This window comes from Bos indicus x Bos taurus, chromosome 26 (genome assembly GCF_003369695.1).
Source record: "Bos indicus x Bos taurus breed Angus x Brahman F1 hybrid chromosome 26, Bos_hybrid_MaternalHap_v2.0, whole genome shotgun sequence".
NCBI lineage: Eukaryota > Metazoa > Chordata > Mammalia > Artiodactyla > Bovidae > Bos > Bos indicus x Bos taurus.
The window spans coordinates 50,873,622-50,891,307 of record NC_040101.1 but is presented as its reverse complement, the minus strand read 5'-3'; the positions used below and the strand labels follow the sequence as shown (position 1 = coordinate 50,891,307).

Here is a 17,686-nt window from a genome sequence, read left to right as displayed (position 1 = left end):
AATTCAAAAGTAAGAAATCTTGAAGACTTGGAACAATCAGGTCATGTTCAACATGAATTTTCCAACTCTACATTCACACTAACCGGTAGACCTCACTGTCTCCTAGACTACAGAGAGGGGAGTGAGGGGAAGAGGAGCACACACTTACTCCTTTTCAGGTGTGCATGCTGAAAGCAGGAGCCTGGTGGGCTACAGTCCAAAGTGTCGCAGACTAACCATGCACACATGTAAGCAGGAATAAATATACTTGTATAAAGAATAATGAAGAGCTGAGGCAAGGTTAAGGCCCACTGGTGAGGAGCACTGGCTGAGATGCAGGCGGCAGCAGCCGCGGGGCCTGGTGAGGAGACCATGGGCGCCTCAACCTCCTGGGGCCTGCTCTCCCGCGTCCCAGCTCCGCACCGCGAACCACAGGAGGCTCCGAGCCTGAACCAACTGCCCATCGAGATGCTCCGGAACGTGCTGAGCTACCTGCCTCCAAGCACGCTGCTCTGGCACTGCCGCCCGGTGTGCCAGCACTGGCGAGACCTGGTGGACGGCTGGGACCTATGGCGGAGCATCCTGCCCTGGAAACACCCCGACCTGTGGCCTGTCATCCTCATCTGCCTGCCCCCTGCTGACAACCCCAGGCCCTGCATCCTGGGCCGCTTCTGCGAGCTCAGACCCATAGGACGCAAGCTCACTGCGAACACCCCGAGCAAAGACCTCTGGAACTGTATGATGCTGAACGGTAGCAATGGCTCGGAGGAAGAGGAAGACTTGGGTGTCAGACTGAAGACTTCTGGGGAGACGAGCTACAGTCTTGCCTACAGGTGTTGGTACAAGGGAGAAATTTCGGACATGGAGGAGGAGGGTCTGTGTCGGGAACTCCTGGATAGTGGAAATATTTGGATTTCTGTCTGTCACTGCTGGACAGAACAACAAGGCAGTAATCGGATGTATCAGGTAGTCTTCAAGCTTCTAGATGCCAACTATGCCATCTCGCATTATTTCTTCCATAAACGTTTTTCTATCCGGCCACGGACAGGCAGTTTCTCCTTTCGGATCATGCATGCATTCACCAGCATCAAGAAGGGCGTCCACTTTGTGTTGTTTGACCACAGTGTCAAGGGGTAAGATTCATGGCCTGAGCAGTGTGGAGTCTGCAGGCCCCAATTCAGTGTCATCATACAGATCCATCCCTAGGCTGTCCCAACCTAACTGTGACTTCCAGGAGCTGGGACCATTGGCCAGACCACCTCAGTAGTCAAAACTTGTAGCTCCTGGCATCATGGGATCTCTCCTGGATCGAATCAAGGGTCTTACTGTGCCCTGTCTTTAAATTCTATGAGAAACTACAGTAAGAACATTCTTACTTGAGGATTACTGACTGAACGCAGCCCCTGTTCTATGGAGTGGAGACACACGGGTGAAAACAAGGAAATGGTGAGAGGGCTCCTCACTCACTGCCCAATGCCAGGCCCCTCTGGTTCGGCCTCCATGCCCTCTGCCCTTGTCTTCTGTTTCTGCTGCAGACTTCATTGATCACTTCCAAGAAACCCTCTCCTCATGTCTGAACCAGAAACTCATCCCTCTGGCTGAGTAATTCCAGTCTCTAACCTTCTGTGATTTCAAGACTGTGACCAGGACTCAGAGCTGAAAGTTAAACTAGCTCAAAAAATTGTTTAGAGGCAGAGGGTTCTGCCCACCCTATGAACAATGAATTTGGTCCCCAGAGCCCAACCCTATTGTGGATTCTATGGTGGATAGAATTATTTGGTTAGTTTGAAATTCTTTTTGAATATGGAGATAATAAACCAGGAATGTATCTTCCAAAAAAAAGAACAGTGAAAAGAGAGTTAGAACAATACATTTTAGAAATATAATGTCCATGCATTGAAAGCTATCACTATTGAAGTGTTATATGTTATGTAGCTTTTCAAGTATCTGGAGGTCTTCCTCTTATTGATCTACATTTTTACTTAATACAAATGTAACATATCACAATCTAAGAGATGCAGCCAAAGCAGTACTTAAATAAAATATTATAGTACTGAACACTTAGAACATTAAAATAACATCTTAAGTCAATAAATTAAATTTTCACCACAATAAATTCTAAAAGTCATAGTGAAATAAATCCAAATCAAACAAAAGGAAGAAAAACCAAAAAGACTAGAAATCACCAAAACTAAAAAAAAAGATAGATAAAGTCAATCAAGTAAAAAGCTGATACTTTGTAAACTTTATAAAGTAAATGTGATTTTTAAAAAATAGACAATGAAAAAAGACATATCAAATGTATTAAACACAAAGAATGAGAGTTGGCACATTGAAATATATAGATATTATTAAAGGGTTAATAAAGATGCTTTTAATAACTCTTTGTCTATAAAATTGCCAATAAGATGAAATGGACTGATTCCTCAAAACTCACAAACTATCAGGGTATCTTTCCAACCCAGGGATTGAACCTGTATCTTTTAGGTCTCCTGTATTTTCAGATGGATTCTTTACCACTAGCACCACCTGGGAAGACACATGATATTTATATCTATACCTGTATCTAGATATCTAATCTATATCTTTATCTGTTAACATATATTAATTTTAAAATATTCAATTGTTAAGTTTAATGAGAAACTACAGCAAACCAATTGGGGCAGCCTGAGGATCACAAAGAATCAGACACGACTGAAGCAACTGAGCACACAGACATGCACACACAGCCCCGGAAATCATACATCCAGTTTCTGGAAAAACATCTCTGTGTGTTTGTATGTGTATATGTGTGCATGTTTGCAAAAGACTGAGGGCAAGAGGGAAAGGGAGCAACAGAGGATGAGATGGTTGGATGGCATCACCATTTCTCTCCCTCATTCGATCAATTTTGAGTTAATTTTTAAAGAAGGTTTTATGGTTTATATAGAAGTTCAGGGGTTTTTGTTGTTGTTTGTTTCTTTGGATTTGCATGTGCAATGCTTTAATAACTTTTTTAAGACAATATATTTTTTTCTTAAATATATTGAATGATTTTGAACCTTTGTCAAAAATCAGTTAGTCAGATTTGTGTTGGGAAAATTTTTAAATGTCTTAGATTCCATTGGTCTAGTACCTACTCCTCCATCAACATTAGATGTCTTAATTCTCCTAGGATATTTATGTGCTTGCGTACCAAGTAGCTTCAGTCATATCCGACTCTCTGTGACCCAATGGACTGTAGGCCGCAGGGTTCCTCTGTCCATGAGATTCTCCAGGCAAGAATCCCGAAGTCAGTTGCCTTGTTATTTAAAGCACTACAGAATAGAGTAAGACATCACTGAAAAGGAGTGCTATGGCCAGGGGCATTTTTGGTTGCTTTCCAAAATATTTGAATGGCTAGTATAATGAGTTGGTTCGATTATACATTGATACAGGAGAGAACTAATTCCCAAGGCCAAAAGAAATCTATTTCTAGTTAAAGAGCACTATTTGCTTTGGAGGGAAAAAATAATTTAGAAAGACATTTGCAACACCTAACATTCAAATTGTTTAAAGTTTAATATCAATAGAACAACATTTAAAATACTGTGTATCAAAGAAAGAAGTAACTTGATTCCAATCCAGGAAGGTAAGCGTGAACTCTTATATCAAAAGTGTGTTTACATTTTAGATTGATTTTCTTAACTAATCACACCTTAAATATCAAAGTTTATAAAGCCCAAATATTTACAGGCTATTAAGATAATATATTAAATTTAACAAGTTAGACTGTATTTCAGGCAACATCTTCATTATTCTGTTAGAAAATTAGTGAGATAAATGACTAAAATAATTTTGAAATGTATTGTTAGTTTTAATGTAACAAAAGTTATTAAAATAGTTGAGGCAGTTTTAAAGAAAATTTTAAACGTAGAAAAACTTACTTAAGAAGGCAGTAATTGGTTTCTTTTAAAATGTTTTAAAAGTGTTTGCATACTACCCTCAATGAAATACAGTATTATTTTTGAAGAAACACTATTTTGAAAAGTATTAGTTGCTCAGTTGTGTCCAACTCCTTGTTCTCATGGACTGTAGCCCTCCAGGCTCCTCTGTCCATGGAATTTTCCCACAAGAATATTGGAGTTGTCAGTAGCTATTCCGTTCTCAAGGGGATCTATGTGACCCAGGGGTCAAACCCAGGTCTCCTGCAGTGCAGGTAGACTCTTTACCATCTGAGCCAACAGGAAAGTCTTCTTGAAAAGGAATCTAACATTTTAGGGCATTAAAAAAAATCATTGATGTTATGCTTTTCTGATTAAACAAATACTACAAAATCAGACTACAAATATAACTGTATTTGTCCTCATCCAGAGGCAGTTAGAGTCCTGAGGTCATTAGCTAAGTAAAAGAGAAATTGGCCTGCATCCCTAAGAAAAGAAGCCAACCTAAAGGAAAAACAAACAAACAAAAAGTCTCAATTAAAAAAGCCTGTTTACTATTCACTTGGAAGGACTTCTACAAAAGAAAAGTTTGAGTAGAATTAATTTTAGAGTAGTGATGTGACACTGCCTTTCTCTATGTACAGTGAAGGGGTATAAGTATAAAATCAAATCACAATACCAATCTCATCTCCAGTATTAGGTGTAGATTGAAAACACTGGTGATGGTTTAGTCACTGTCCTGTCTGACTCTTGTGATCCCCATGGACTGCAGCCCACCAGGCTCCTCAATCCAAGAGATTTCCCAGGCAATACTGGAGCGGGTTGCCATTTCCTTCTCAAGGGGATCTTCCTGACCCAGAAATTAGACCCATGTCTCCTGCATTACAGGTGGAGTCTTTATTGCTGAGCCACCAGGGATTCACTAAGGTGAATATTTTGTTATGAAAATACTCAGAATAATTCATAGGTTGTGGCTTTTCCATCTTTCTCTCCCTCTCTTCTTTCTTTCCCTCCCTCTCTCCTTCCCTCCCTTCTTCCCTCTTTCTTTCCTCCTTTCCCCTCTCTCCCCCTCTCTTTCTCTTGTCCTCTTTTTCCTTTTCTCTCTTTATATTGCTTGAATTTCACTCAGCTCATACTCATTTTATTGCTTAAGTATCATTTGAAAAAATAAAATGTGGAGAGCCTTATAGTAGATGTGGTGGATAATACCATCATCTCTGTATTGCGTGTGTGAATGTGTGCTCAATTGTGTCTGACTCTTTGGTAGCCCATCAGGCTCCTCTGTCCATGGAATTTTCCAGGCAAGAATGCTGGAGAGGGTTGCTATCTCTTCTTCCAGGCAATCTTCCAGACCTAGGGATAGAACCTGCAACTCATGCATCTCCTGCACTGGCAGGACAATTGTTTACCACTAGCACCATGTAGGAATCCCCTCTGTATTGCAGAACACTGTAATTTCAATTACACTGTTTTGGAAAGTAAATATAAAATCATTTAACACAAATAGAAACTGTTAATCAAAGCCTGAAATAAATAGTAGACTTAGAATGGAATTTATAGTCATCAACTGTTTGGTTTGTACACTTTTTCTTTGTAGCTCCATTCTCAGTGTTTTAGATTATTAAAACAGAAATAATATGAGTCCAACATAATGTGTGATGAGTACATACATCTTTCACTGTCATAGATGAATGCATTAATATTTTTCAGTATTATAATAAAGCCATGCATGAATAATATCCCTGAAACCACCTGGAAAACATTCCAAATTCATGAGAAAGTCCTCAGTACTTTTATATGAAGGAAATATTTTATGCTACTATAATATTTAAGGAGGGAATTAAAAACTGGATAGAAATTGCTTAATAAGTTCTCTACATTTCAAAATGTTTTATCATGCAATTTCTATTTAATATTCACAATATGTGTGGAAATTTCAAAAATTACTTATCATTGCATCTTATTAAGAACTTGTCTCAAATCTTAGTCAAGCAAATTAGTACTCAGTTGTAGATTGCTGTTTTCCAATTTGTTTTTTGATTGTTATCTTTAATTTTCTCTGATTTGTTTTTCCCAAAACACTTAAGAAAAATACGGAAGGATATTGTTACAGTATTGGAGAAGAATTAAGATAAGACTTCAATGTGCAGAGAGAGAGAGGTGAAAACAAAACACAATAATGAGAATAGTGCATCCCATACCAATCATTTATGGAGGATATAGTAACCTAATTAATAGTGGATATTGTTCAGTTCAGTTTAGTCACTCAGTCGTGTTTGACTCTTTGCGACCCCATGAATCTCAGCATGCGAGGCGTCCCTGTCCATCACCAACTCCCAGAGTTTACGAAAACTCACGTCCATCGAGTCAGTGATGCCATCCAGCCATCTCATCCTCTAACGTCGCCTTCTCCTCCTGCCCCCAATCCCTCCCAGCATCAGAGTCTTTTCCAATGAGTCAACTCTTCGCATGAGGTGGCCAAAGTATTGGAGTTTCAGCTTTAATATCAGTCCTTCCAAAGAACACCCAGGACTGATTTTCTTTAGGATGGACTGGTTGGATCTCCTTGCAGTTCAAGGGACTCTCAAGAGTCTTCTCCAACACCACAGTTCAAAAGCATCAATTCTTCAGCACTCAGCTTTCTTCATAGTACAACTCTCACATCCATATATGACCACTGGAAAAACCATAGCCTTGACTAGACGGACCTTGGTTGGAAAAGTAATGTCTCTGCTTTTCAATATGCTATCTAGGCTGGTCATAACTTTCCTTCCAAGGAGTAAGTGTCTTTTAATTTCATGGGTGCAATCAACATCTGCAGTGATTTTGGAGCCCAAAAAGATAAAGTCTGATATTATTTCCATTTCCCTATCTATTTCCCATGAAGTGATGGGACTAGACGCCATGATCTTAGTTTTCTGAATGTTGAGCTTTAAACCAATTATTCACTCTCCTCTCTCACTTTCGTCAAGAGGCTTTTTAGTTCCTCTTCACTTTCTGCCATAAGGGTGGTGTCATCTGCATATCTGAGGTTATTGATATTTCTCCCAGCAATCTTGATTCCAGCTTGTGCTTCTTCCAGCCCAGCATTTCTCATGATGCACTCTGCCTATAAGTTAAATAAGCAGGGTGACAATATACAGCCTTGACGTACTCCTTTTCCTATTTGGAACCAGTCTGTTGTTCCATGTCCAGTTCTATCTGTTGCTTCCTGACCTGCATACGGGTTTCTCAAGAGGCAGGTCAGGTGCTCTGGTATTCCCATCTCTTTCAGAATTTTCCACAGTTTATTGTGATCCACACAGTCAAAGGCTTTGGCATAGTCAATAAAGCAGAAATAGATGTTTTTCTGGAACTCTCTTGCTTTTTCTATGATCCAGCGGATGTTGGCAATTTGATCTCTGGTTCCTCTGCCTTTTCTAAAACCAGCTTGAACATCTGGAAGTTCATAGTTCATGTATTGCTGAAGCCTGGCTTGGAGAATTTTGAGCATTACTTTACTAGCATGTGAGAGAGTGTAATTGTGCGGTAGTTTGGGCATTCTTTGGCATTGCCTCTCTTTGGGGTTGGAATGAAAACTGACCTTTTCCAGTCCTGTGGCCACTGCTGAGTTTTCCAAACTTGCTGGCATATTGAGTGCAGCACTTTCACTGCATCATCTTTCAGGATTTGAAATAGCTCCACTGGAATTCCATCACCTCCACTAGCTTTGTTCGTAGTGATGCTTTCTAAGGCCCACTAGACTTCACATTCTAGGATGTCTGGTTCTAGGTGAGTGATCACTGGATATTGTTATCCATTTGTAAATCAGATACTTATAATGGGTTATTTGCATATGTTAGTTCCCAGGAAGCACAAGTATATATAAATGACACATTCTATGTTCCCCTGAAATTATTTTCAGTAAAAGTATTTTGCAGTAAAAGTAACTTGGATTTTGAGTCATACATGCCTAAAATTCAGTCTTAATAATGCCCTTTATTTGCTTTGATCTTAATCAATTTATATAGCATCTTTAAGTTCAAATTTATTGAAAGCATGGGTATTGATTGCAGGAATTACCACTCAAATGCAAAAATCAGTGTTTGAGATTTGATAAAAACCTCTATGGCTGAGTTCTTTATGACTTTCAATTGAAATAAACTGACTATACCAACTAATATAACCATAAAAAATCACAAAGATCATCCCCCAAATCACTTTTTTTGGCTTATTTTTTAATTATAGTTGCAGGATGACTCAAAAATATTTGGATAGCTTAAATCAAAATATAAATAAATGCAATTAATTTAAAACAAATAACATGAGAAAGGAGAATTGATGGAAAGGTCATTCTTAGTAAAATTGTCAGATTTCTTGCTATATATTTCTCCCACAAAGCTGAATAACAAAATGAAGCTTCAATTATTTCATTATCAGTAACAGGAAAACACAGCCATCTATCAGCAGACCTAATTCCTGATATTACTCTTTTCTGATGGATTATTTTTTGTGAAAGAATGAACTTCTTTAAACTATGGCTTAATATCAAATTTAGATGCCTTTCTAGGATTCAAATTAGCTTTGAAAGTGCAGTGTACACATTTTATCACTTGGCAAACTGCAACTCAGAGATAGAGGACTTTATATATATATATACATATTTTGCAGATGCTTCCAGGAGACCAAACAGCAGAAACCAATTTCTCTTCAGTCATGACATTTGTTCTCCTGGGATTTTTGCATCTTCCAAACCTCCAGGGAATTCTATTTTGGAATTTTCTTTCTCATCTACATATTCATCTTAACAGGAAATGGTCTTATCATAATAATCACGAGTGTAGACCCTGTGCTCCAGACACCAATGTATTTTTTTCCTTGCAAATTTCCCATCACTGGAAATCTGTTGCGTATCTGTCACTCTCCCTAGGATTCTAGTGAAACTTTGGACCCAAGACAGAAGAAGCGTTTCTTTGCTGAGCTGTGCCATCAAACGTGCTTCTTCCTTGTTCTGGGAGCCCGGGGGGCGCGCCTCCTGAGAGTTAGGCCTGTGACCCCGTGTGTCCATGTGCAGCCTCTGACCGCCCTCTGCTCATGACCCACAGGACGGGCCTCCACTTGACTGTTGGCGCCTGGGAGGGTGAAATTCCAGTCTTGACAACACAGACATGCCAGGTGTCCTCACTGCCCTTCTGTGCTTCACACCAGATCAACCATTTCTGTGACATTCCCTGTTGATCACCCTGGCCTGTGGGGACACTGCGCTTAATGAAATATGTGCCTATGTGGTTGCTGTGCTGTTTGCCACGATTCTGTTCCTCCTGATACTTGGCTCTGATGTCAAAAATAATTTCTCCTATCTGAAAGCTGCACTCAGCCACAGGACGGTCCAAAACCTTCTCGACCTGCTCTTCCCATCTCACCACTGTACTTTTATTCTTTCACTCTGTGAGTATTACCTATTTATGCCCCAAATCAAATCATTCCCCAGGAACCTACAAAATGCTCTGTTTCCTACACCTCTGTGATGCCAACGTTTAACCCCTTGATATACAGTCTTAGGAATAAGGATATGATTTCAGCTTTGAAAAAACTATTACTTAAGAAAACACTTTGATCCAAAAGTCTACAAATAATAAATACTGGAGAGGGTGTAGAGAAAAGGGAACCCTCTTACACTGTTGGTGGGAATGCAAACTAGTACAGCCACTATGGAGAACAGTGTGGAGATTCCTTAAAAAACTGGAAATAGAACTGCCTTATGATCCAGCAATCCCACTGCTGGGCATACACACTGAGGAAACCAGAAGGGAAAGAGACACGTGTACCCCAACGTTCATCGCAGCACTGTTTATAATAGCCAGGACATGGAAGCAACCTAGATGCCCATCAGCAGATGAATGGATAAGAAAGCTGTGGTACATATACACAATGGAGTATTACTCAGCCATTAAAAAGAATACATTTGAATCAGTTCAAATGAGGTGGATGAAACTGGAGCCTATTATACAGAGTGAAGTAAGCCAGAAGGAAAAACATAAATACAGTATACTAACGCATATATATGGAATTTAGAAAGATGGTAACAATAACCCGGTGTACGAGACAGCAAAAGAGACACTGATGTATAGAACAGTCTTATGGACTCTGTGGGAGAGGGAGAGGGTGGGATAATTTGGGAGAATGGCAATGAAACATGTAGAATATCATGTAAGAAACGAGTTGCCAGTCCAGGTTCGATGCACGATACTGGATGCTTGGGGCTAGTGCACTGGGACGACCCAGAGGGATGGTATGGGGAGGGAGGAGGGAGGAGGGTTCAGGATGGGGAACACATGTATACCTGTGGCAGATTCATTTTGATATTTGGCAAAACTAATACAATTATGTAAAGTTTAAAAATAAAATAAAATAAAAAAGAAAACACTGTGAAGATGTGAAAGGTCACTTTTTAATGTTTGTCTCAGAGGGCTCACAGAAACATGATTTAATTTCACTCTTCCCATGTTTACTGATAGTTTAATTATTCCCAATTATTATGTTGTCATTTACACTTATTACATATTTTGGGCTTTCTGCCTGAAGTCAATTTGACTACATTTTAAATAAGAAAATTAATCAATTGTGTTTTATTCTTTAAGACAAATCCGCTTTTTCATAGCCATTTTAAATTTACCCAACTCTAACACTTTCAGATAAGTAAACCACTAGAATTTTGCTTAAAATGTGTAGGAAAAAAAAATACTTTGCTTTGATAACTGGTAAACTATTTACAAATATACTGGTACCGCCATTTGTATTTGTAACACAGTCATTTCTAATGGGAGATTTTTTGTTAGATACGTGATGAGGAATGAACACGAGACTAAATTATAAGTCATATGTTTGTGAACAGTAATTTAAAAATAGAATGAAAATCTTTCATTGCATCCACTTTCTCAGTATAAATTAAGAAAAGTGTTCCATGTGTAACCAGAGGGAGCTGAATATCTGGGTCTTTTCTTCCCACTTCTTCCAAGAGTGATAAAAATTGAATATCAAATATCTGACACAGCACTGTCATACTGCTTTCATTACTGTACTTCATACCAACTTCAAAAATGCATTTCCTACTTAGAATCTTTGCTAGAGCTTACTTGAATTAACAAAGTTGCAATGAAAAAAATATATGTATGGATTCTTTTTTTACACTTAGTATCAAGGAACAGATTAGTAATTTAGATGAAAATGCAGGCTTAAAGAATCTGCCTGCAATTCAGGAGACCCCAGTTCGATTCCAGGGTCAGGAAGATACCCTGGAGAAGAGATAGGCTACCCACTCCAGTATTCTTGGGCTTCCCTTATGGCTCAGCTGATAAAGAATCTGCCTGCAATGCAGGAGACCTGGGTTCGATCCCTGTGTTGAGAACATCCCCTGAAGAAGGGAAAGGCAACCCATTCCAGTATTCTGGCCTGGAGAATTCCATGGACTGTATAGTCTATGGGGTTGCAAAGAATCCAACACCACTAAGTGACTTTCACTTTCCAAGCAAAGATTCACACACAATTACTTAATACCACAAATAGTAATATATACATAAAAATGCCTAACACTGCCTGCCTATAAGCTGTATTTAAATTAGTATAAATATAACCAGTTGATCTTTCAGTAATGTATATGAAATTAACCAGAGGATATAGATAAAATCAAGAATTAACCCATCATAAGTATCCTAACAGAAAAGAAAAAAGAGAGAATTTGTCAACACTTGACTATACACCTGCTTCTCTCTTTTGAATGTGTAACTCAAGGGATATTCAGTCTCTATAACTAAAAATTATTACTAATACTTGTAGACAATATCATTTATTTATCTAATGATAATGTCAATTTATAGGTTTAATTTCTTTTGTAGACTTTGTTCCTTCAGATTAATTTCTCTTTAAAAGAGTTAACAGTTTAATTATAACATTTCATTTATAAATTTGGATTTTTATTTTTCTAGGGCTTGTGGGGATTCCTAGGTGGTGCATTGGTATAGAATTTGCCTGCCAATGCAGCAGATGCAGGTTCGATTCCTGGGTCGGGAAGATTCCCTGGAGAAGCAAATGGCAACTCACTGCAATATTCTTTCATGAAAAATTCCATCAACAGAGGAGCCTTGTGGGCTATATAGTCCATGGGTTAGCAGGAGTCCAACATAACTGAATGAGTACACACATATGGCACACATGAGTGTAAATATCTTAACCTACTTCATCTATTTTTTGTATGTGTCAAAAATTAAATACATTACTGATGGTGATAAAGTGAAGATATAATAATTATGGGAGTGCTATTCTTTCCCTTTCAAACTGTGATGCTAAAGAAGTCTCTTGGATGCAAGGAGGTCAAACCAGTCAGTCCTAAAGGAAATCAGCTCTGAATAGTCATTGGAAGTTCTGATGCTAAATTTGAAGCTCCAATACTGGCCACCTGATGCAAAGAACCAACTCATTGGAAAAGACCCTGATGCTGGGAAAGACTGAAGGCAAAAGTAAAAGGAAGTGGCAGAAGATGAGATAATGAGATAGCATCATGGACTCAATGGGCATGAACTTAAGCAAACTCTGGGAGACAGTGGAGGACAGAGGAGCCTGGCATACTACAGTCCACGGGGTCACAAACAGTTGGACATGACTTTGAGACTGAACAACAATAATAACTCTTTCCCTTAACTCTTAGATAAGCAAATTGTAATGAAATGAAACAGTATCAGTCCTATAATTAAGATAACTGATTTTTGTTTTTCATTTATTATAATCTGTGCATTCTCAAGTATCTCAACTTCTTTTTGTATCAATTTCTCTGTCTATAAAATAGCAATAATGCCTACTATCATTAATTATGTCAAAGCAATGAACACAATATCTTGGATTCAAGGAGTCTTTTTGGAAATTTTAAAAATCTTGGAGAAGGAAGCATATGCCAACATCTAATTTTCTATAAAATGAAGGCTACTCATTTAAATATTGAAATTATTTTTAAAAATATTATTAATACACTTTCTCTTACAACAATGTTCATACTTCCCTGTCTTCTTAAACCTTCAGGCAGAGTTCATTCTGCCTTGGTGTCTCACAATATGCATGCATGAATAAATACCTGATCTTAACCTTGGCTTACAGCACCTGCCACTATTTGCTTTCTTGATTCTCATCAATTGATTTTCAAGATTCCAGAAACATTCTTTAATTCATTAACTATTTTTTCCTAATAGGTTTTTTTTTTTAATTTTTATTCTATTTTTAAACTTTACAATATTGTATTGGTTTTGCCAAATATCAAAATGAATCCGCCACAGGTATACATGTGTTCCCCATCCTGAACTCTCCTCCCTCCTCCCTCCGCATACCATCCCTCTGGGTCGTCCCAGTCCACCAGCCCCAAGCATCCAGTATCGTGCATCAAACCTGGACTGGTGACTCATTCCATATATGATATTATATGTATTTGAATGCCATTCTCCCAAATTATCCCACCCTCTCCCTCTCCCACAGAGTCCAAAAGACTGTTTTATACATCAGTGTCTCTTTCACTGTCTCATATACAGGGTTATTGTTACCATCTTTCTAAATTCCATATATATGCGTTAGTATACTGTATTGGTGTTTTTCTTTCTGGCTTACTTCACTCTGTATAATAGGCTCCAGTTTCATCCACCTCATTAGAACGGATTCAAATGTATTCTTTTTAATGGCTGAGTAATACTCCATTGTGTATATGTACCACTGCTTTCTTATCCATTCATCTGCTGATGGACATCTAGGTTGCTTCCATGTCCTGGCTATTATAAACAGTGCTGCGATGAACAATGGGGTACACGTGTCTCTTTCCCTTCTGGTTTCCTCAGTGTGTATGCCCAGCAGTGGGATTGCTGGATCATAACGCAGGTCTATTCCCAGTTTTTTAAGGAATCTCCACACTGTTCTCCATAGTGGCTGTACTAGATTGCATTCCCACTAACAGTGTAAGAGGGTTCCCTTTTCTTCACACCCTCTCCAGCATTTATTGCTTGTAGATTTTTGGATCACAGCCATTCTGACTGGCATGAAATGGTACCTCATAGTGGTTTTGATTTGCATTTCTCTGATAATGAGTGATGTTGAGCATCTTTTCATGTGTTTGTTAGCCATCTGTATGTCTTCTTTGGAGAAGTGTCTCTTTAGTTCTTTGGCCCATTTTTTGATTGGGTCATTTATTTTTCTGGAACTGAGCTGTAGGAGTTGCTTGTATATTTTTGAGATTAGTTGTTTGTCAGTTGCTTCATTTGCTATTATTTTCTCCCATACTGAAGGCTGTCTTTTCACCTTGTTTATAGTTTCCTTTGTTGTGCAGAAGCTTTTAAAGTTTAATTAGGCCCCATTTGTATATTTTTGCTTTTATTTCCAATATTCTGGGAGGTGGGTCATAGAGGCTCCTGGTGTGATGTATGTCGGAGAGTGTTTTGCCTATATTCTCCTCTAGGAGTTTTATAGTTTCTGGTCTTATGCTTAGATCTTTAATCCATTTTGAGTTTATTTCTGTGTATGGTGTTAGAAAGTGGTCTAGTTTCATTCTTTTACAAGTGGTTGACCAGTTTTCCCAGCACCACTTGTTAAAGAGATTGTCTTTAATCCATTGTATATTCTTGCCTCCTTTGTCAAAGATAAGGTGTCCATATGTGCTTGGATTTATCTCTGGGCTTTCTATTTTGTTCCATTGATCTATATTTCTGTCTTTGTGCCAGTACCATACTGTCTTGATGACTGTGGCTTTGTAGTAGAGCCTGAAGTCAGGTAGGTTGATTCCTCCAGTTCCATTCTTCTTTCTCAAGATAGCTTTGGCTATTCAAGGTTTTTTGTATTTCCATACAAATTGTGAAATTATTTGTTCTAGCTCTATAAAGAATACCATTGGTAGCTTGATAGGGATTGCATTGAATCTATAAATTGCTTTGGGTAGTATACTGATTTTCACTATATTGATTCTTCCAATCCATGAACATGGTATATTTCTCCATCTATTAGTGTCCTCTTTGATTTCTTTCACCAGTGTTTTACAGTTTTCTATACATAAGTCTTTAGTTTCTTTAGGTAGATATATTCCTAAGTATATTATTCTTTCCGTTGCAATGGTGAATGGAATTGTTTCCTTAATTTCTCTTTCTATTTTCTCATTATTAGTGTATAGGAATGCAAGGGATTTCTGTGTGTTGATTTTATATCCTGAAAATTTACTATATTCATTGATTAGTTGTAGTAATTTTCTAGTGGAGTCTTTAGGGTTTTCTATGTAGAAGATCATGTCATCTGCAAACAGTGAGAGTTTTACTTCTTCTTTTCCAGTTTGGATTCCTTTTATTTCTTTTTCTGCTCTGATTGCTGTGGCCAAAACTTCCAAAACTATGTTGAATAGTAATGGTGAAAGTGGGCACCCTTGTCTTGTTCCTGACTTTAGAGGAAATGCTTTCAATTTTTCACCATTGAGGATAATGTTTTCTGTGGGTTTGTCATATATAGCTTTTATTATGTTGAGGTATGTTCCTTCTATTCCTGCTTTCTGGAGAGTTTTTTTTTATCATAAATGGATGTTGAATTTTGTCAAAGGCTTTCTCTGCATCTATTGAGATAATCATATGGTTTTTATTTTTCAATTTCTTAATGTGGTGTATTACATTGATTGATTTGTGGATATTGAAGAATCCTTGCATCCCTGGGATAAAGCCCACTTGGACATGGTATATCATCTTTTTAATGTGTTGTTGGATTCTGATTGCTAGAATTTTGTTAAGGATTTTTGCATCTATGTTCATCAGTGATATTGGCCTGTAGTTTTCTTTTTTGTGGCATCTTTGTCAGGTTTTGGTATTAGGGTGATGGTGGCCTCATGGAATGAGTTTGGAAGTTTACCTTCCTCTGCAATTTTCTGGAAGAGCTTGAGTAGGATAGGTGTTAGCTCTTCTCTAAATTTTTGGTAGAATTCAGCTGTGAAGCCGTCTGGGCCTGGGCTTTTGTTTACTGGAAGATTTTTGATTACAGTTTCAATTTCCGTGCTTGTGATGGGTCTGTTAAGATTTTCTATTTCTTCCTGGTCCAGTTTTGGGAAGTTGTACTTTTCTAAGAATTTGTCCATTTCTCCCAAGTTGTCCGTTTTATTGGCATATAATTTTTGATAGTAATCTCTCATGATCCTTTGTATTTCTGTGTTGTCTGTTGTGATCTCTCCATTTTCATTTCTAATTTTATTGATTTGATTTTTCTCCCTTTGTTTCTTGATGAGTCTGGCTAAAGGTTTGTCAATTTTATTTATCCTTTCTAAGAACCAGCTTTTGGTTTTGTTGATTTTTGCTGTGGTCTCTTTTGTTTCTTTTGCATTTCTTTCTGCCCTAATTTTTAAGATTTCTTTCCTTCTACTAACCCTGGGGTTCTTCATTTCTTCCTTTGCTAGTTGCTTTAAGTGTAGAGTTAGGTTATTTATTTGACTTTTTTCTTGTTTCTTGAGGTTTGCCTGTATTGCTATGAACTTTCCCCTTAGGACTGCTTTTACCGTGTCCCACAGGTTTTGGGTTGTTGTGTTTTCATTTTCATTCGTTTCTATGCAAATTTTGATTTCTTTTTTGATTTCTTCTGTGATTTGTTGGTTATTCAGCAGCGTGTTGTTCAGCCTCCATATGTTGGAATTTTTAATAGTTTTTCTCCTGTAATTGAGATCTAATCTTACTGCATTGTGGTCAGAAAAGATGCTTGGAATGATTTCTATTTTTTTTGAATTTACCAAGGCTAGCTTTATGGCCCAGGATGTGACCTATCCTGGAGAAGGTTCCATGTGTGCTTGAGAAAAAGGTGAAATTCATTGTTTTGGGATGAAATGTCCTATAGGTATCAATTAGGTCTAACTGGTCTATTGTATCATTTAAAGTTTGTGTTTCCTTGTTAATTTTCTGTTTAGATGATCTAGTTGTGAGTGGGGTATTAAAGTCTCCCACTATTATTGTGTTATTGTTAATTTCTCCTTTCATACTTGTTAGCATTTGTCTTGCATATTGTGGGGCTCCCGTGTTGGGTGCATATATATTTATAACTGTTATATCTTCTTCTTGGATTGATCCTTTGATCATTATGTAGTGACCGTCTTTGTTTCTTTTCACAGCCTTTGCTTTAAAGTATTTTATCTGATATGAGTATTGCTACTCCTGCCTTTTTTTTTTTTTTTTTTTGGTCCCTATTTGCATGGAAAATCTTTTTCCAGCCCTTCACTTTCAGTCTGTATGTGTCCCCTGTTTTGAGGTGGGTCTCTTGTAGACAGCATATGTAGGGGTTTTGTTTTTTATCCATTCAGCCAGTCTTTGTCTTTTGGTTGGGGCATTCAACCCATTTACGTCTAAGGTAATTATTGATAAGTATGATCCCATTGCCATTTACTTTATTGTTTTGGGTTCGAATTTATACACCGTTTTTGTGTTTCCTGTCTAAAGAATATCCTCTAATATTTGTTGGAGAGCTGGTTTGGTGGTGCTGAATTCTCTCAGCTTTTGCTTGTCTGTAAAGCTTTTGGTTTCTCCTTCATATTTGAATGAGATCCTTGCTGGGTACAATAATCTGGGCTGTAGGTTATTTTCTTTCATCACTTAAAGTATGTCTTGCCATTCCCTCCTGGCTTGAAGAGTTTCTATTGAAAGATGAACTGTTATCCTTATGGGAATTCCCTTGTGTGTTATTTGTTGTTTTTCCCTTGCTGCTTTTAATATTTGTTCTTTGTGTTTGATCTTTGTTAATTTGATTAATATGTGTCTTGGGGTGTTTCACCTTGGGTTTATCCTGTTTGG

At 37.9% G+C, this 17,686-nt stretch overlaps 1 protein-coding gene across 1 annotated transcript; it reads left to right on the top strand.

Annotated features, from left to right (window-relative positions):
* Window positions 1-312: 312 nt before the first annotated feature.
* LOC113884415 (F-box only protein 27-like) lies at window positions 313-1,116 on the top strand. The gene has a single exon (XM_027528993.1). The coding sequence runs from the start codon at window positions 313-315 to the stop codon at window positions 1,114-1,116; it is 804 nt and encodes a 267-aa protein (XP_027384794.1).
* The last annotated feature ends 16,570 nt before the right edge of the window (window positions 1,117-17,686 follow it).